The sequence below is a fragment of the Ctenocephalides felis genome, unplaced genomic scaffold (assembly GCF_003426905.1).
Source record: "Ctenocephalides felis isolate EL2017-DRISC unplaced genomic scaffold, ASM342690v1 CF-g0.4_SCAFFOLD_01886, whole genome shotgun sequence".
Taxonomy (NCBI): domain Eukaryota; kingdom Metazoa; phylum Arthropoda; class Insecta; order Siphonaptera; family Pulicidae; genus Ctenocephalides; species Ctenocephalides felis.
The window spans coordinates 184785286-184807228 of record NW_020538040.1 but is presented as its reverse complement, the minus strand read 5'-3'; the positions used below and the strand labels follow the sequence as shown (position 1 = coordinate 184807228).

Genomic DNA, 21943 nt, shown 5'->3' with positions numbered 1-21943 from the left:
GTATAAATAGTACGAGCGCTGGTAGAAAGATACTTTAACACTAGGCGTAAGTGGCATTTTGCATTAAAACAAGTTTATCAATGAGAAATCAATATACAGTAGAAGTCATTTTGCCCGGCAACGAACAGTTTGGAAAGCCTGATAGTCTGGCATTTTTTCGAAATTCTTTTTTTCTATAAAAAATTATTTATTTATACACAGTACATAATACATGCAAAGAAGTGCATTATTTGAATTGAATTCTTTACAACTTCTCAGTATCATTCCTAAAGATTTATGTGCTCTATTACAAATATCAGCTATATGATCAGTAAAAAACAAACCAGAATCAATAAAACTCCTAAGTCTGATATTTTATTACATCTATCAATGCATGTGTTACAGATTTTATATTCAAAATGTATTGGAACGCGCTTATGTGAAAAACTAAGAATCTTGCACTTTGAGATATTTAAATGTAGTTTGTTATAGACACACCAAGAGTGGAAAGAGTCAAGTTGAGGTTGAAATAATAACAAGTCATCAATAGAATTTATTTTGAGATCATATGCAAACAATAAATGTGGACAGCTAATAATTTCAGATATGTCATTAATAAAAATAATAAATAGTAGTGGACCAAGAATGGTTCCCTGAGGAACACCTAAACTGATTGCTCAAGAATCCATTAAGATAGACAAATTGTTTACGATTATGAAGTTAACTCTTAAAAAAATAAATAAGTGAAGAATTAAGACCAATTTTAGATAATTTGACTAATGGACAAGTTAATGTTATTTACACTGACTTCATTAAAGCTTTTGACAAAATTGATCATAACATTCTTCTTACTAAATTATCTAATATTGGTAAAATCATTTTAGCCGTTATTGAGAAAACGTCCACAAAATGTCAAATTTTGGCTCACATACATACCCACACAATTTTTCAAATTTGGCGCCAAAGGACTTGAAACGTCAAGAAAACAAAATTAGCAAATCGGATTTTCCGGTGAGAATATAATATTCTAGTTTCCTTTTTTAATATTTAGGAAAAATATGTATTATTATTATTATTATTAGGATGTATTATTTAAAAATCCCTACAAATATCTTTTTAAATTTGGCGGCAAACGACTTGAATCGTCAAGAAACATAAAATTAGCAAATCGGATTTTCTGGTGAGAATATAGCATTCTAGTTTCCTTTTTCAATATTTTTTAATATTAAGGAAATATTTAGAAAATTTTTATTTTAAAATTCCTACTAATATCAGTTTTGCAACAGTAGTAAATACAAGTAAATAGTAAAAAGAAAATTAGTTCAATGTTAAAGCAACTTTCATAAAAAAGAAAATTTGCTCATGGACAGAAACTCATCTACTGTGTGTCGAATTAAGAAAAAGAAATAAAAAGACATATTATATATGGCAAGAGAATAACCGCAGTATATAAAAAGATGCTTTGAAAATAAAATAAAATAAAATAAAAAATGCAAAGTTTTCAAGGTCTAGAATTCTAGATGGTCTGTTTAGATTTTGTGATTATACTTAAACAGTAATGTAATAATTTTAACAAGTAAATACAATTTCAATTTCCTTCAATGAATGTACTGTGTTTGTGAGTATTTATATCTCTATAATTAATCTAATTTCTATCAATTAAGTTTAATTCATACGAATTAACGCTTACCTGTAATAAAAGGTTTAAAACTTGTGCAATCCTTGAATATCCTATGAATATTTAACGAAATCTTGATTTATTGCTATTTTTAAGTAGGCACAATATATATAGGCATTTTAAATTAACAACACATTTTAAGCGTATTATTTCATAATTTTTAAGTACAAATGTTTATTTAAATTGCATAACATTAATTACACACGAACGAATGCTCGTTCAAATAATAAAATCATAGTAATTAAAATTAGTTTCATATCTTGTTGATTATCATCTGTCAACGTATATTTTTAACATTTTTCTTGAAGGAATAATACTTCAACGATTTATAATACTGATTTTTTAACAATTGTTTAACTAAAACATTAACACTAAATAAACACAACAAGTTAACTTGTGACATTTCTGAAATGATCTGAGCCATGAGACCATCTGTCACTGTAGGTTAGGCTTGTAGTAGTTGTAGTTGCAGAAGTTGGCAACAGGATGAGTAGATGGCGACACGTGTACCAATATTAACGGTAATTCATTATAAAAGCGCGGCAATTCAATTTGTGCATTGAATGAAACATATATTCTACAAAGCAGATTATTTATTTAAATAAATGTAACAAATAGAATGACAACATTATATTAGAAATAAAAATTCGAAACAAATATATCTAAATAAATATTAATAATTTTCTTAGAATTTAGTCCAACAAAACACGTAATAACAGTCGAATAAATTTATAATTAGCAGCATTTTATACAAAATCACATAAACCATAAAAATTTGTTATTGGAAAGTGTGATAAAATATCAATTGTGCTGCGTATAATCATTAACAAACAATAAATAAGTCAAGATAAGCGGAAAGATTCTTATACGTCTAGATTACAGAAATATATCAGACTCCATAAAGCGTTCGATTATTAATCTTCGTTCAGTATTATGATGTATAATATGTAATATGTAATAATGGAAAATCTTTAGTTTCACAACTTGATGAGTTATGATATTTTTTTGGCGGACATGCACAGTGATATTAACAAGCGATTTAATACAAGTTGCATAATTTCGTGAAAAACGTATCCTCGGTAAAAATAATAAACACATTCAGAACATTGTTAATAAAACTGTGCACCAAAAATCCTTACACGCACTTCCGAATCTAAAATCAAAACCACAAAATATTGTCATTTAATATTAAATAATAGATGCTACGAAATACTTAATGATTTTGTATCGACATTCGGAGGCGCGCCTAAAGAAATTCGTCCTAGTTATCTATAATATTAATAATAATAATAAATATGATGATAATAATAGTGTAATTGTTCTCGCTTAATGATGATGAATGCGTTACTTGTTTAACAATAGTATTTGTTCATTTTGCGTTCGTATTACACATATACGTATATATGAAACATCGATCTCGTTTCACCTAACGTGATAAATGGTTTATATTCGGATAAGCGGCCGTTCAGGCCATGGTCAGCGTGCCGGCGCCAATTCCATAGCCGACACCCTTCGGTCCGTAGTTGCGGCCGTAGCATCCGCGGCAGTAAATCTCTCCGTCTGGTCCGTCGTTCAGGTTGGTGCTGTCCAGGGAGCGCTTGCAGTCCACGCAGGAGAAGCAGCGTCTGTGCCAAATTCCGTTCTTCGAGTTCATTTGTTCGGCGGCGTAGACAGCGTAGCCGCAGCGGGGGCAACCGCCTTTTACTCCCTTTTGACCGCCGTATGGCCTACCGTCGGGGCTAGAAAATAATCAGAAAAAATATAACTTAATGGTACAGAATGAATCTATGCAATCTGTAACGGACTTTTTTAACTTCCCGAAGGAAAAGTTTATGTTTTCATCAAAAAATCCCATTCGCTAATTTTATGTTTTCTCGACGTTTCAAGCCATTCCGAATCGAATGAGACCAAATTTGGAAGAAGTATGTGTGTGTGTGTGCGTGTATGTAAACAGATTTTTTGCCGTAAATCGCCGTTTTCTCTAAATACGGTTGGATCAATTTCAAAAATTTAAAAGCCATTCGATGTATTTCGATGAGGACTATCGTTTCTGAGTTTTGTGCGACGACCGGCCAACCCGTTTCTTTGTAAATCGCAGAAAAATGAAAAATTTTTCGTCCACGTTATAGACCGCTATTCTGAATCGATTTTGAAAATTCAAAAACCGTTCGATAGATATTGGTTGAGAATCGTGCTGATTAGTTTTTGGTAAAGATCGACCAGGCCGTTTACTTGTAATAAATTTTTTTTAAAAAAAATTTCGACGATTTTATTATTTTTTTTTGACGGTAGATACCATAGTCTTCTAGATCATACTAAAATATTACGGCCCTACGACAACTAGTTTATCTTTAAAAATTCGTCAAAGTTTGCAAAAATTAGTATGGTCTTTTTGGCATTTGTCAAAATTAGAACTTTCATCGAGGTTTGCTCAAAAACGCCTGAACCGATTTCCGAAATTTAAAAACCATTCGATGTATCTCGATGAGGATTATCATTTCTCGGTTCTATCTTCGTGCGGCGATCGGCCGAGTCGTTTCTTTGTAGTTTGGAAAAGAGTGTTAAACTTTTCGTCCACATTTAAGCTGATACTACCGAATCGATTTTAAAAAGATATTAGTTGGGAATAACACTGTTTTAGGTGAAAATATACCAAGGCGTTTTCTTGTAATTAACAGTTGAAAAAAAATTAAGCCGATTTTCACGGAACTTTTTTTGGCGTTATATATCATGGTCTTATTGAACTTACTGAAATATTAATGCCTTACGACAAGTAGTTTAATTTTAAAAAATTATCAAAGTTTGAGAAAATAAGTAGTTCTTCTGACATTTATTAAAATTAAAATTAGACGATTTACTTGGTATAACGATAGAGTACTTGGTCTTAAGAAACATGATAAACAATTAAAGTCCTACAAAAAACTGGCTCAATTATAAAAATTATTGATTTTTGAAAATTTGCTTTTAAAAAACACTCCGACCGGGTTTTTTCAATAAATCCACTTCGAATACTTTTAACTACTCATAAATCGCATCGCATTTTTTCTAGAATATAATTTATTATGAATATAATGAACAATAGTTATGGAATTGCTTCCACTAGATTCAGTAGAGGAATAGTGGTAGCATCTATTCAGCTTTATTTCGATGAAGCATAATCAGTGGATCTCAATCTATTTTAATTTAGAAGAAAAAATGTTATAACAAGTCTTTAGCTCCCCTATTCTATGAAAATTCATAATTGAGATTTATTGCTATTTGTATATATTGTCGCCTATACGAGATATCTAGTGTTTCGACTTTCTGTATTTTTTACGGAAAACACATTGCTATCCATATTTTCAAGCAAAACCGATGGCACCACTCCTTGATATAGAAGAATGGCATTTTTATATTTATTTTTATTTTTATATTATTTTTTATATTTGATATTTCTATAAATAATTACTACTTACAAAGATATTGTGGATTCTCCGTTGGTTGATACAAGTGTGGGTGTGTGGCCATAGCCGAATCCTTTAGGTCCAAATAATTTACCGTAGCATGGTTTGCAGTGAATTTCCTTGTCAGGTCCATCACATGCGAGCATCGAATCCAAAGGACGATGGCACTCGGCGCAGTTGAAGCACTTCTTGTGCCACATCTAAAAAAGATAAATGATTAATTTCTATATATTAGAAACATTTTTTAAACTATTTTTCTAAATCTTACCGTTCCTTTGGCTAATTGTTGTTCAGCGGCAAACACCATGCCTCCGCATCTTGGACAACCTTGGCCTTCTGGAGCCATTAGGGAAGTGGTGTTTGGGTTATAGAACGGTCTTCCCATTGAAATTTCTTCCTCTCTATATAATGAGATTGCTTTATCCTTAAACCGCAATATCATTAACTAATTGATAAATATAGAAATACTTACGTTAAACCGTCAGTTTGAAGGAATCCGCTTCCGCAAGCAAAACCGTAACCGTGGGGTCCCCATTTCTTTCCGTAACATGTCTTGCAGTAAACATCACGATCTGGACCATCGCAAGCAATAATCGAGTCCAATGTTTTGGTGCAGTCACGGCATTTGAAGCACTTGCGATGCCATTCCTGTAATAAATAGAGAAATATAGAGTTTATGAAATCTGGCATATAATTATGAAAAAAAAGTGTTATACTGACCCTTCCTTTAGCAAGAACTTGTTCGGCAGCGTATACAACTCCACCACATCGTGGACAACCTTGTCCTGGGGGTGCTTGGATTTTAGCTGTATCAATTACGGTTGTCTTTGGAGCTTGATCCCTAAAATAATAATTTTATCTTTAACGTTTTTTCTATCACACAATTTATAACAAAATTCTAAAAACAAATGATTTTCAGCATATTTTCTTCTGGTTTCAACTACTAAATCAGCTTGCGTAATCAGGTTTATGCAATTAAACTTGTATGTTTTTAAAACAAATTAATTATGTTTACTTTGACTTGAGTTAATGTAAACAAACAGTAGAGGCCAGATGGTTTGCCATATAATCTAAAATAAAATTTCTGATGTAGCAAACAAATATTGATGGCTTTACTTACATATTAGCATAGCAATCACTCTGCAGTGCTCCACCACCTTGCCCATATCCATAGCCCTTAGGACCAAACTTCTTTGCATAGCAAACTAAAATGATAAATATATTTACAATCGAAATTTTAATGTAAAATATGAAAACGACTCTTAATACGTTTTATTAAACAAAATGTTTAAAATTTAATTATATTTTTATATTTTTTTATATTGCTTATTATACATACCTTTGCAGTAGATATCTTTATCGGGACCTTCGCAACAGTTAACAGAGTCTAATCTTTTAGAACAGTCTGCACATTTGAAGCATTCTTTGTGCCATCCCTTTAGAGAAATATTTATGTAAACTAACTTTGTTTAACAGCATAATGAATAATTTATCAAAATACAAAGAAAAAAACTGTAATTAGCATTATGAGAAAACGATAAAATATTTTCATAGCGTCCAGTAATTATCATCTTATATTTATTAAGCAATTTAAGACCTCTTGTCAATAAGGACTATATTTTTTTATATTCGTACTGTTCTACTAAAATTTCTTGAAATTTAGCTTAATTATTTTTTATTGTTTATTTTGTTATATATATATATATATATATATATATATATATTTGAAAAACTAAAAATTATTTAAATTTTAATTATTTGATACATGATGATTGTGCATTCAGAGTTAATTATTACATGTTATTAACATTACTTTTGCACTTTGCAGAATGGAACCCCTGGGCTGATAATTAAATCCGAGGCTCTATTCTAATTTAGTATATTTTATATAAATTTAAATTTATTTTATAAAACAGTAATGAAATTTCCCTTACCGAGTTTTTTGCATATGAAATAGTAATCGTAAATTCACAATCTTTTGCACCAGAAATGAAAATGAATTTTAAACTTAATTTTTTTAATTAAACCGCTTCTCATAGGAGAATGATATTTCATGGTGTTCGATTTGACTTTAAACTGTATAGTTACGCGAGGTTTCATCAAAATCCTAGAAAAGAAAACCTGAGGTTCTTCTTGTAAGTACCAATACGAATTTTGTTAATCAAATGAAACAAACTAAGCTCGTTACGGGAAATTCCATACCATTGGTTAAAATATGTCATGTTCTGCATTTTTATTTAAGTTAATATAAATAACTAAGCTCTAACTAAAAATTACTATTACTATTTCTTAAATATCTCACCTTTCCCCTGGCGAGCATCATTTCGGCGGCGTAGACGCAACCGCCGCACCTCGGGCATCCTTCGCCATCTTTAGCGCGGATTATTTTTCTTGGTTCCAAACAAGCTCCATTTGTACGGTGGCCATTTCTATATGCACATTTTTAATGAAAAAACTATTAGTTTATATACAATTTTATTTTATTTCAGTTTTCACGAAAACACCCAAATTTCTGTGCCAATGAGATATTTACAAGTGTATGCAGTGGAAGCTAGTATGATTGAAATTGGCATGCTTAGTAATAGATACTGTTAATTAGCTACTATAAAGTTGAATCGAGTGTAAAGTAATGGAACTGTGTGTAATTATTCTAGTTGAACACGTTAATCGCCATGTCAATTATATGTGTTTGATTAGCTTTAGTAAAGTTCTATGTGAGCCATGTCAGATTTTGCAGTATGTTTCGAAAGCTTGGTATATAAGGAACAAAACCTTAAAAGTTCTTGGCTTTCAAGAAAAAAGTGCTTTTACAGGAATGTTGGCAAAAAATGGTTCCTTTGATATATTCTTAACTAAATGATCTTATAAAGTTACCATGGCCAAAGTGAATATTTTTCTGATATCGTGGCGATGTGTTAAATTAATAATTAATATGTTTTTAATTTAGAAGTCAATTTATCCAAAAAATTGTAGTGAGTTGTGTAACAATAATAACCTAAATTCTTTTGGAGTTGAACTACTTTAATTCATCATTAGTACTATCAATTTTTCGTAATGTGAACTAATCAGTGCTTGTAATATAAAATTTGTAAAATATTGTGTACTGAAAAATTTTGTTCAAAATAAATCAAACTATCACCCATTCGTAAAAATAAGAAAAACCAGATCAAATGCATGCAAAAATAAAAGTTTTTATATACAAGTCTCTTAATGAGAGTTAGTGATTTCAAAAAAAAGTTATGATATGGTATGATGAGACAGTATTTACAAAGAATAATTGTATTAGTTGGTGTAAGCGATGCATTAGATTTTACTCTACGCTAGAATATACATTATTAGTAATAATTATTAATAATAGCTGTGTAAAGAAAGCAATCAAATTTCCAGAGGTTCCAGCGTTTGTTATTTTGTTATATCTGGCCGACCCGCCACATGTCCTGAATGGATACACCTCGGACTCGGACTAATTACATGATGACAATAGCTTCTACAATGTTATATAAATAACCGATTATGTTAATTATTTCTGTGAATATAAAACAAAATTAAGCAAACATCGATGGGAGAAGGTTTGATTTGAACTAATCGCTCCTCGCCATCCCATGTTCATAACAGTTAACAGTCATTCGAAATTAATCTACTGTACTTTAGAATTGATTTTGTTATTGATGCCAGTTCGAATATACAATTTACTGTGTTAAGGTATATTTATAAAATAGATAAGAATGAATCGTCGAGGGCCTTTTCCTTATCCCATCCTGTTCTTTTTATAATAATATATACATGTTAATAAATGTTGAAATGAGCGATCAACATATCAATCGCATGTCCCATAATCACATATATGGTATAAATTGATTTCAAGCGTATATTTGGATTAGTACAGATGATTGTATACAGAGAATGCAGTGTTCTCAGTTTTTGGAATGTGTGAAGGAAGTGTAAGATTAGAATTTGTTATTGTAGAAAATGTTCGAAAGTGACCTGACGAATGCACAAGCCATGCCAGCGATAATTTCTATTACACTCGTGTAAAAGATGCAAAAAATCTCACCTACTTATGAGAAAATGTCGCGGCTACCTACACGTCTCAGGTTTCATTTGTCTGATAAATTCTAAGGACAGGTTATATGAGAATAGCTCAAGGCTATATTATACGGCTGATCTATTTCAGGAGCAATGTTTGCAAACAGAGCGGTTATCCAATCGCGAATCATATTTGGACCGGCTGTTTATTTGTGAGAGTTAGTTATTACTTTAGAGCCTTGAGCTAATCTCGATCAAAAGAGATTTTATGTAATTCAAAACCAATAATTTTAGTTAAAAATTATTTTATTCCTCTTTTAGAAGCATAAAGTTTACATAATATTTTATTGTACAGAGTTTTCTATAAAAATAATCTTTTTTTTTCAAAAATATAGAATTTTTCATCCAATCTACAAAAATATTTTACTCTGCTAAATCTAAAATTTAATCTCAAACTTAAATTTAATACTTGTATTTTTGTGAGTTGGTTAAATAAGTGATACATTGAGATCGTTTCGAAGATCTTTGATTTTATGATCAGCTGAATGATATGCGATATCAACATTATTATAATTGAAACTCACGCAAAAATACTTTGTTTTCAATTAATAATAGATTCGGATCAAAACACATAAGTAGTGACGAAAACAAAAAGCTACATCTAACAACATTCAGTACGAAAATACGGGAAAGTTTTGGGTCTTGAACGAGCCTGTGGTTGTAGATTCTCTCTAAGTTTGATCGATTCATTGGCTCCGAACTCCGAATGATGACATCGATTTAGTTTCTGTTCGGAAAAGAAATAGAAATGTGCTTCAAGTCTACGTCTCAGATTGATTGAGGCCTAACAAAGGTATTAGTGTGAACGGTGCCTTAGACTCAATTCGGCCGTTTAGTTTAAATGGAGGATTTATCAACAAAACCAATTATCACCCGCTTACATTCACAATTCATCGTTTGCATTTTAGGCAGTTTCATATGAGTAGTATTGCATGCAGATATATGATTGTAGAGGAATAACAGTCAAGAATCATCATATCAGTCAAGGAGATAGTAAACATTGATATCAAAATAGATGTCTGGTAACAAACTAGCTTACGTGTGTAAACAAAATTTCAGTTATTGACAAACAAATTTTTATAACATGATTGATATGTATGCATATGTTCGTATACATAGGAAATAATATTGTTAGATATTGATATTATAAGGAAAATGCCCTCTGAACGTTTTGTATATAAATAATATTCAAATCTGCACATTCAATTGACTAATTTTCAAATTATATAAGCGAATTGTCTCGCTTTATTAACTATATCGCGTAAAATATTTTTTGCACGTTGTTTTGCACTACTGAATTTACTATTGAGAATGAAAATGCAAAAATCGTATGAATAATTTTGTTTGATTTTCAGGAAATAATTAACTAATCAGTACCTTTCATTTGCGTTTGTATTTTATTAATAATGATAGATAAATTTTATAGCAATTGAGTTTCATTCATAATAGAACTATATCATAGATATCGTTTCTCAACATATTGCCTGTATGTCAGAAGTGATCTGCTTTTGAATTTAACTTTGCATCTACATTTAATTTTATCTAGGTGAGTATTCTGAATGAAACCGGAATTGCTGGAGTTTTTTTCATCATTTCGGTCCCAATGAGAGGATACGATGTGTAAGCGAGTGAAAACGATTGATCTGGCTGCTGTACTATTACTATTTATCTGATCTTCAAGCAAAAGTTATGCGCAAAGAGGGTAGGTACTGTGATCAGTTTCGCAAACGATATTGCGACTGGGTTGCGGCAGGGTACGATAATGTAATGTAAAATGTTAATAAAGTGTTGAAACTTACGTTTGGCCTCCTTCTGTGAATTGTGCTCCGGTGTCCATGGACAGACAGCCGGCACCACCGCCAAAACCGTATCCTTTGGGTCCGTACTTGCGGGCGTGGCAGTTCTTGCAGAACAACTCACCTTCGTGCTCAGTGCAGTTGGTGGAGTCCAACAATTTGCTGCACATACCTAAAAGGTAAATGATTCTTATTTATTGTTCTAATTTAAAGTAATTTTAGTTTCGATTTTAAAAATAAACTTCAAGATGTATTTGTAAAAACTTTAAAAATTCTCGCAATCTTTATGGAGTTTTAAAACTTTTATTTAATTTTGAATTTTACATTTTAATTAGTAGTATTGAAGTTTAGATAAATTGATTTGAATTTTTTAAATCTTACCGCATTTGAAACACATTTTGTGCCACTTAAGTCCACCGGCAACACGCTCTTCCGCGGCATATACTGATTTGCCGCATTTTGGGCATTTTGGGTTTTCTACTGGCTTGAACGGCATCTTGAAGCTTTAATTTGGCCTGTAATAAAAATTAGAATTATTTTAATAATTCAAATAGCTTTCTAAAAATCCTCGAGCAGTCAAGTCGAGATATTTCAAACTCATATATGATTAGGTATAATTTTATTTGATTTTTATAAGCAAAGTTATAACATGCATTTTTTAAATTAGTGAACTTTCATATACTATGCTACAATCAGCTACAATTTTGTTAAAATATTTTAAAAAATGGAGATATTCTTGTATTCGTTCTCATGATTTTTTATTGGCGATTACATTTTCGCAAAAAAGAGTAATTTTATGTATTTTCGACGTTTCAAGTCATTCTGAACCGTTTGAGACCAAATTTAGAAAAAGTATATGTGTCTGTATGTGATCCGAGTTTTGATCTTTTGTCTACGTTTTTCTCAGAAACGGCTGTACCGATTTTAAAAATTTAATTTCAATGTAACTTGACTAGCGTTTATTAATTTTGTGCGAGGATCGGCCAAGCAGCTTCTTTGTGATAAGCAGAAAAGTGTAAAACTTTTCGTACAAGTTTTAGACCACAATCTTGAATCGATTTGAAACTCCAAAACTATTCGAACAATATTTATTGGAAATTGCGTAAATTTTTGGTAAATATCGGCCGGGCTGTTCCCTAGTAATTAAATGTTGAAGTTTTTTTTGACTATTTTGATGAAACTTTGTGCAACGATAGATTTCGTAGTCTAAAATAACATACTAAAATATTATAGGCCTACGATAAACGGTTGAATTATAAAAAATCACCAAAGTTTTAGCCGCAAGCTTGATCAGTGCCAAAGTTTCCTAGTAATTAAATGTTGAAGAATTTTTTGACGATTTTGATGAAACTTTGTACAACAATAGATTTCGTAGTCTGAAATAACATACTAGATTATTATAGGCCTACGATAAACGGTTGAATTATAAAAATTTACCAAAGTTTTAATCGCAAGTTTGATCAGTGCCGAAGTTTCCTAGTAATTAAATGTTGAAGAATTTTTTGACGATTTTGATGAAACTTTGTACAGCGATAGATTTCGTAGTCTGAAATAACATACTAAAATATTATAGGCCTACGATAAACGGTTGAATTATGAAAAATCACCAAAGTTTTTGTCGCAAGCTTGATCAGTGCCGAAGCATGTGCACGTTCTGTGGTGTTTCGTAGGTAGCTACTGATTACAGTTGATATCCACATTTTAATAAAATACATTTTTGGTATCGAAAATGGATGAAATAAAATGTGTTAAATAAATTAATTTCATTAATACAATTACATGTATTATAAGTATGTTTGAAAGGCGTCATTTAGAAATCGTATTGACTATTTTTTAGTGAAAGCGAAAATTTTATTTATGAAATAAACTGTTGAACACATTTTACCTAAATAGCTGAATCCGAATTCTTATTGATTAAGTGAATTATGTGTACGTGTCAAAAAGTTCATACAATTTACATTAAGTAAGGTGACCATTCGTCCCGGATTGACCGGGACAGTCCCGATTTTTCGGCTTGCGTCCCGGCTTTATCTAAATGCAATATTTGTCGCGGTTTTAGGTGTTTTGTCCCGGATTATCTCGGAATTTCAATATGGTTTTGAATGCCAATATTTTTAAATATATTTCAACTAGAAAATTTGAACCGTTGAAATTTTTTAAGAAATGTGTATATAAATTCTTAGCTCAGCCACCGCCCCCTCACACACATTATAATCTGCTCCGGATTGTGTGCAAAATAATATGGTCACTACTTACACACTTTTTAATAATTGAAATTCAATTAAATACTTAAATTTTGCAAAACCATAGAAAAAAGAAATTAATCAGTAATTACAAAAAAAAAGATGTAATAAGCGTGACATAAGTAATCGAATCATCTCGAACATCCGCGACAGTGTCGTAATAATTGCATTTCCTTGGAACTAAGTAAATGTAACAGTAGCCGTTAATAATGAGCTTTCGCTTTACGCGAATAACTGTCAAATCGAGTGGTAACATTTGTCTTTCGTGTAGGCCGCATGTAACGAAATACCCGCAAAACGAGGGGAAGGTGCCGCGCGGCGCGTGTTCTCGCTGGCTCTGGGCCAGGCGTGCGATCGCACCGACGCCTCACCGACGCTTCTTCGCCTTCGCCGATGTTACTGACGCCCGGTCCGTAAGCTAGCCTAATTTGGCTGTGCCCGAGGAATGCAAACGTAATGGCACACCGCACGAAACCAACAAGATGGAGAGTACGAGGAAAATGAAATACGAGGAAAATTTCATATGGTAATAATTATTTCGATCGTTCATTATAATTCACAATTGATGTACTGTACCTAGTTTTGTCGAGAAAGTTTTGGTCGATAAAAATATTTTATGCAATTTTCATATTTAAGTATTTTCGAGTAATATACTGCTATAACCTTGCTTTATTTACCAATTTTTCAAATTATCATTAATTTTTTTTAATCTAAGCCTTGCCTTTCAAAGAGGATGAAAAATATGCTTTTAAATGAAATACGAGTAAAATTTGACATAATGTTTAGAATTTTATTGCTAAATTTAAATTATAATTGTACTATCGCCCTGTTTCTGCTGAAAAGCTATTAGATAAAAACTACATACCAAATATACTTTTAAATGAAATGCCAGTAAAATTTGACATAATGTTCAGAATTTTATTGCTCAATTTAAATTATAATTGTACTTTCGCCCTGTTTTAGCTGAGAAGTTCTATTAGATAAAAACTCCATTCCAAATATACTTTTAAATGAAATACGAGCAAAATTTGATATAATGTTTAGAATTTTATAGCTCAGTTTAATTTATAATTGTACTATTATCCTGTTTTTGCTGAGAAGTTCTATTAGAAAAAAACTACATACCAAATATACTTTTAAATGAAATACGAGTAAAAGTTGACATAAAGTTGAAAATTTTATCGCTCAATTTAGTTTATAATTGTACTCTTGTCCTGTTTTGCTGAAAAGTTCTGTTAGATAAAAAACTACATACCAAATTTTATATTTAAGTATTTCAAAAGAATATTACATTATAAGCTTGGTTCATTTGTCGCATTTTGAAATATTGTTCATTTTCTATGCACTTTTAAATGAATTACGAGTAAAATTTCATATGGTAATAATAATTTAATCGGTCACAAGGAAAACCTCAGGTTTACTCTTTGGGGTTTTGATGAAACTTCGCATAATGATAGAGTTGATAGTCGAACCGAGTACCTTAAAATATTATAGGCCTATGTAAAGTGGTTTAATTATGAAAATTGTTTGAAGTTTTGAAAAATGGACCATGAGCAATACGTACGCGTACAATGTTGCATTTAATATTTCTCGGTAGCTCAAACAGTTTAAAGGCTTACTTCTACTTTTTGCGCTCGGATTAATAGATAAGAGAGTTAGAAATGATCAGGTTTAAATCCCGTCAGCGTATAATTTATTTTTAATATTTTTTAATTTTCTTTTATGTTTGAGTAATTAAATATTGCAGAAATTTGCAACTCATTTCATTTATTTTGCGAACAAAAATTGATATATTTAAAGCAAATCTATCAGTTGCCATATTAATTTATAAAGTTCGATATAAAATACAATATAAAGTATAATTTATTCCGAAAATTCTCAAAATTTATACTTGAAATATTTAATTATTTATGAATAATATACAACGTAGCTTTATCTACCGATTTCCTAGAATATTGTTAAATTTTTTAAATATATGTCTATGGAACATTTTATTTTTTAATAAAATACTAGTAAAATTTGATATGATGTTTAGAATTTTATCGCTCAATTTAATTTATATTTGCATTATGGCTTAAAATTTAAAATTAGATTTTAGAGTTTTAACGCAAAGTTAACTAATAAGAACTTTTTGTATTGCACATTTTATTTTTTGTATAACGATATTATCTTATAACGTTGTTTCATTTGCCGGTTTTTCAAAATGTATTGTTAATCTCTTTCATTATCATTTGGTTTTTAGAATTATTCTTCTTGTAGAAAATATTAGGAAAACTTTAGTAATTTATAAATTTTTAAATAAATCAATTTATCAGTTCATATCATATTTTTTTTAAATATTTAAATGAAAATCAAGTCAAGTTCTCAATTGTTTTCTTGTACTTGACAAAGTTTCTTTGGCCATTATAAAAATATTGAACATGAATTTTTATTCTGAGATAATTTTTAATTCAAACGTATTATTAACATTTTTTCAAAAATCGAGAATCATTTACATTTTTTAACAAACGATTTTGTTTTTATTTGTTATTTTCAGAATAAAATTATATTACACAATCTATTTTTCGTAGCACTTGTGCAACAGTTGATGTCGGCAGGTGTAAGTTTTAAAATGACGTCAAATGTTTTTCTTGGCCATTAAGTTTGGTCATAAATCTTTGTTTGCTGCAAAGCATTGCGTAGTCCATAATGTTATATGGTATACAATATAAATAATCAAAGATAAATATTTAGCTGCAAATATTTAAATTTTAAACCGCAATTGTATTGAAATATCGAATTCCGCAATTTAGTTTTTAGTTCACCAAAAATAAAAACCAATTTTTATAAATATTATTTATGAAATATTGTTCATTAGATAATGAAATTTCTTGTAAGTTTCAATTAAAGCGAAAAATTGTTACTTAAAATCACAAAAGGCAATTAAATTTTTGAATTTAAAAAAGGCGCCATACAATTTTTAATTTGCATCTAATAATTTTAATAAAATTAATGCTATGAATATCATTATAGCATGCAAGATTATATTGGATAAATTTATTGTTAATAAATGTTGAAATAAACTATTGCAATTTTTATGATACTGTTAAGTACTAATTAAAAGCGTTTACAATTAATTTTTGTGTTATTTGCATATATGTGAAATATTATAAAGCGTGTATTGCTATCTTTGACAAAGTTGCTTCCGAAATGTTTCTCAATAGTATTTAAAATTAGATCTATTATAGATCCCTCCTTCATTTGAATATATTTAAGTTTGAGTTAAGCACATAAACTTTTCCAGCCACTTTGTCAACCATCAAAATATTTCGTAAACATTTGGATCGTTGCCCGAATTTTCGAAACTTTCAATGGCGAGCGTTGAATCTCCTCTCCACAAAATTTTTGTTAAACCAAACAAACACAGATGAATATGCTGTTAGAGTGATATCACGCACTAGAAGATTTTACTAAAAGCGCACACTGTTCTTTGCGTTCGACGATGAATTAATGCACAATACTTAGTAATCCACACACTGGCGAATAAATCACTGATAAAATAATGAAGCAACTACCTTTAGCTAATTAAATCGTAGTCGTTGGGTAGTGAGTCGGAATGCGAGTCCCAGTTATCCTTTTTGGAATTGAAGTGTAGTTTCGTAAATCGACGGAGAGAACGATAATGGCACTTGCTTTTCGTCACTGACTACCGCTTTGTATCGAATGAACTCGGAGGCCGGCTGCACTGTATAGTCACTGCCGCAGTGCACACGGCACCATCGCATCGGCGATCGGGCAGGGGCCGCATGAGGTGCAGGACGGATCAGGACGGGAGAAGTGCGCTCCACCGAACCGACGGGGGTCGGACATCTCGTGCGTGGGACAACACTATCTACGATGCCGAACGATAATCAAACTTATATCATATTCCACATTCAAAACGCCTTATCAATCATATACGAGATCACATCTCTTCAAATTATCAAATTCGGCAATTTCAAATGATCCAAATCGAATCATCTATAGATAATCGCAAACTTTCTGAAATCGAGTATTTTCATATAAATTAGTCATCAAAATTACTCTACGGAAAGTTAAAAATACTATATACATACTTATATACATATGCATGTAAGCATACAAAACAACATTTTTATCTACATTTACCATCAGTAAAACATTTCTTACTGACCGTTAGCTTTGAACGTATTAAAAACAAACATGTACAAAATATTTGATATAACTCAACGAATAAAAATATATAACATTTCAATCAATAACATCATTTCAAAATTTGATACGAGTTTGATTTAACATATGACAATTTATTACAAAGATAAGAAAATAGGTTATCTAGTCATTCCATAAATAGTAATCATATAAACATATATCGCGATACTTTACGGAAGAAAGCCTCAAATATAAAGTGTGGTAAGAAGCTATTTTTAATCTCAGCATAGTTTACTTATTCTTTCGATTGTATAAATATGCAGCATACTTTCGATGTTTCTTTTCAGGTATCTATATTTGCTTCCCGAAAGCTTCATCAGATTTGGACTATTACGTTTGAGCCTTGAATAAGTTTAGTAACACAAAAATATTTATATGTATATATATATATATATATATATATATATATATATATATCTACACACATATATATGATAATTATTAGAGTACAAAATAAAAATGTGTATGTTTATTACAGTGTTACAGTGTCAAATGTTCATACGGTGGAGCGTTCTTGTACAATTTGTACAATTCGGAAATTAGAAAATAGCAATAATAAATGATAAAAAATGATAACTATATAAATAAATAAAAAAGAGTATGTTTTTGCAGCAACTTTATCATGAAGTATAACATATTTCCAAATTGCAAATGACCATTATTAAAATTAATTGCAACCACTGTTATTGTATTAGCTATATATATATAATAGTTGAAACAACTATGTTTTAGGTTATTTCTTGTATAATGCGCCACTTTACGCCTTTGTCCCTATCCCATATAAAATGCTTTATCGCATAAGACGTGTTTTTAGCACGGTTCCTGGAAAACTGTGTTAACGGGAATTCACAGTACATACACAACGCATTTATTAGGATTCATTTATAGTTAAAACAATGTTTGCACATTATTGCTCTTATAAATATTTGAATAGTCTAGAAAAAAAATTGAAAATTAATATAATCTGAACCAGTAATAATAATAATAATAATAATCAAAAATATATTATATTCTATGCAATAAAATTAAAAAAAAAATTATTAGTTTAAATATATTTTAGTTATCAGGTATATGACTTATTCTTTATATAAAAGTTACAACTATATTGAAGTTAAATATACTAGTTCTACCAAATCATAAACTTGGTTTATTGATTAAATAATTTATACAATATTTAATATATAAGTTTAATTAAAAAAACATTCAAATATGTAACAATTGTATTAAATGCCAAATAACGTATAACCTTGCAAATTTTTAGGATTACCATCGAGTTACATATTAGATTTTTTTAAAATATCAAAACCAAAAGCTTCTACCCATGGAGTAAAATGTACCTGTTTTATCCTATTTTAACATAATTTTTTTGTTCATTTTACAATGGCTTATAAAATCTATATGTATCTTGATCGCCATTTTTTTTTTTTTTTTTGGAATGTTTTCCGTGAATAAATTGCATCTCTGTTGTCTGGTTGCATAATCTATGTTTAGATTCTATGATTTAACTTATCCAAGCGGCTTGTCCAGCGTGCAGCCGAGAGAAATCCTACTATGAATAGAACGACGCGACAAAGCTATTTCCATCCATAATGCCGAAAGACAAAACCCTTCTCAAATTCTGGCCAGGAATGAATGCATCTTGACGAAATCTCTTGTCATCAACCTGTTTTCTCCAGTCATATTAGATTTGAGAACCGCATAACCGTATAACGGGTCGGAAATTCTATGAATCATTGCAGAAATAAAAAAAAACCTATATACAAACCCTTATTTTTGGGTCAATACCCTGTGCATTCAGAATTTATTTTAGAGGTATGGTTTCTTCAGCAAAGTATCTTATTTTGATCCCTAGTATCCGAAAATCATATATGTCTTAGCGACTTTTATATATATATATATTTATATATATATATATATATATATATATATATATATATATATATATATATATATATATATATATAAATTCTTCCTTCCTCTACTCCGGTCAGTGACACATTTACGAAAACACGCTAATAACTTAAATTGTACCAAGAAATGCCAAAATAATAATAAGTGTTACGACTTTTAAAGTCGTTGAGTCATCGATAAAAAATTAGAATATTGAGAAGACAGGAATAGAATCATCTAAAACGGTCGCGGGCAAAGGTTAGTCCTTTGCCAAATATGAAAGTGAGGCCGAAGAACTAATGACCTACAATAATGAACAGGAGACTAATGTATTTATCACATATTACACGAAATTACAATTAATTACACAAAATGTTTTATTATTTCTAATTTGATTAACATATTTAGTGTAATAACTTTTGATGGTTCATTTAATCAAGTGAAACGTTAATTCATCCAACCTTAATACTTATTACCAATTCGTATATTATTAGTTTCTATTCTGTTGCAATGATTATATTTATTAAAACTACTACTACCATAAGTACTGCAAATAACAAAATTTTGTTTCAAAATTACATTCGTTATTTAATCTAATATAAAAACTTACTATCATTCATTTCCTTACTTCATTTTCAATCATCAATTAAAAATGAAGAAACGTTGTTGCTCCCACAATATAAACTAGTCGTTTTGTATTATATTTTCTTATTACTTTTACTTTTTACAACAGTGTTGTAATAATACTATTATTTTTTATTAATAATGCAATCCTATGAATGACCTATTCTAGTTTGAATATTTTTTATTAGAACCAAAAAGTTGCCTTTTTTCCAATCGTGACTATGTTTTAATTCAAAGCAGCAGTTTCCAGCAGAGCTATTTTCACTTATCTATTGGAAACATATTTTTCATCTATACTAAAAAAAATGTATATCGCTACTACTTGCTATGCAGGTTGCACGAAACAAGGGATTGAACCTGGAACCTTGTGGTTGCAAGATGAAGTTAGTTTTATATAAATAATTAGATATAATATCCCAGGGACTGCCTTCAAAAACAACATTAAATGATTTGATTATAAATCACTATAATATATCTAAAGAAGCTTTTTATGCAAGATGTTGTACGATAATAAATTAGAAACACATTTTGTTTATGTGGTAATTTTGTGCACCTCTGTACCTTGTGTATGTAATAATTCTTGTTTTGATAGAATTTATGTCTGCAATTATTTATTTATATTGCTTTGTAAATAACATAAATATTTTATAGAGTCAATGGAAATTATAGTGCTGTTTAAGCTCAACGTTATATGAATATGTGTAAAATAATATTGATTAATTCTTCATATAAACAAGATAATCATATAGCATATCAGAAAAATAATAGTATGTGTTTTGTCACCCGATTGTTTAAGCTTATAGTTACATGAGCATGTGTAAGAAAATATTGATAACTTGTTTATATAACAAGAAAATGATAACGGGTTTATCAAAAAATAATATTTTGTATTCGTCATTTGTTTAAGTTTAAATTTATATGAGCAATGAGCATGTGTAAAATAATATTGATAGCACATTTATATAAACAAGATAATCAAGAAATAATATTATGGATTCGTTTTGTTTCTTTTTATAGCAATAATTTCTGTATATGGTCAAATAAAAATATGTCAAATTTAACAATAACGAACCCATGAAAATTTTTTACGGGATTATTCTGGTCTAGACACGAATTTTATGCAATTTTTGAAAAACCGTATAAAAAGGATAATAATATTTTTGCTGTATTTTTTTAAACAGCTAATAATTAATATTGTGAGAATATAAAAATTAAAAACAGTCATAGTTTTAACTCTAAAATGTGATGAAGTGAGGGGTCCAAAAAAATTGGCACCTGACCATACCATGATTTTGACCCTCAAATAATCTGAAGAAAAAAAATTATGTATTTATTAATCAAGAAGAATGTCGCAAACTACAAACAAGTTCAAAAAATGTCTGGAAAAATCAACTTTTTTATATTTCTCATTTTTTTTTAAATAATAACAATCGGAATTTGAGATGAACGCAGTTCATACTGAAGTCTATGAAGATGATTCTGGAAAAAATAAATACGAGTAGGTCGTAGGTCCAGTAGAAGTTGAGAAATCGTGGGTATCGTAATTGTCTGTCGCAAAGTAAAAGATTTTGTAAATATACAAGTATATATTATAAAGAAAAAGTATAGTGTTATATTTCCAATCTATATAAAAATGTAAGATGATTCAGCTCGTGATGTATTGTTTTCTATTTCGGACACGAGTGTTACAGAAATTAGATGAATTTATATATACGTATATATAGAAACGATAGATTTCGATTATAAATAAAAGATTTGTTGACAACGTTCGCCTGGTGTGGCGTGGGCGTCACAGTGTGACGTTTACACGACTTGCTCTGCTACTGCTATATCATATGTCTCTAATAGAAAATCAAAATAGAGTCGACTCAAAGTTGAATCGAGATAATTATTATTATTGGGAATTCAAGCCAATTCTGGGATATTTCTGATATACTATATTGAATTCGATCCAACTTTCTGTTGGACAATGTACCGAATTTGATGTACTTAATG

At 29.9% G+C, this 21943-nt stretch overlaps 1 protein-coding gene across 2 annotated transcripts; it reads right to left on the bottom strand.

Moving 5' to 3' along the window:
- Window positions 1-3003: 3003 nt before the first annotated feature.
- On the bottom strand, window positions 3004-16936 carry LOC113378143 (muscle LIM protein 1-like). 2 transcript variants are annotated; one of them, XM_026618667.1, is made up of 11 exons: window positions 16780-16936; window positions 11364-11497; window positions 10986-11154; window positions 7403-7529; window positions 6440-6536; window positions 6221-6305; window positions 5821-5941; window positions 5573-5748; window positions 5369-5501; window positions 5113-5300; window positions 3004-3396 (listed from the first exon to the last, which is right to left on the bottom strand). In XM_026618667.1, the coding sequence occupies exons 2-11, from the start codon at window positions 11476-11478 to the stop codon at window positions 3123-3125; spliced, it is 1485 nt and encodes a 494-aa protein (XP_026474452.1). In that variant the 5' UTR covers window positions 11479-11497; window positions 16780-16936; the 3' UTR covers window positions 3004-3122. The 2 variants fall into 2 exon arrangements, with proteins under 2 accessions (XP_026474452.1, XP_026474453.1); XM_026618668.1 differs by lacking the exons at window positions 3004-3396; window positions 5113-5300; window positions 5369-5501; ... (3 more) ...; window positions 6440-6536; window positions 7403-7529 and adding an exon at window positions 9539-9913.
- Between the last annotated feature and the right edge of the window lie 5007 nt (window positions 16937-21943).

Excerpts from the sequence above, each read along its gene's own strand:
- LOC113378143 (XM_026618667.1), bottom strand. The coding sequence starts at position 11,478 with ATGCCGTTCAAGCCAGTAGAAAACCCAAAATGCCCAAAATGCGGCAAA. Across the intron at positions 6,537-7,402 it reads TGATGCTCGCCAGGGGAAAG|GGATGGCACAAAGAATGCTT; the intron begins GTGAGATATTTA and ends ATTTCTCTAAAG. Across the intron at positions 5,942-6,220 it reads AGTGATTGCTATGCTAATAT|GGATCAAGCTCCAAAGACAA; the intron begins GTAAGTAAAGCC and ends TTATTATTTTAG.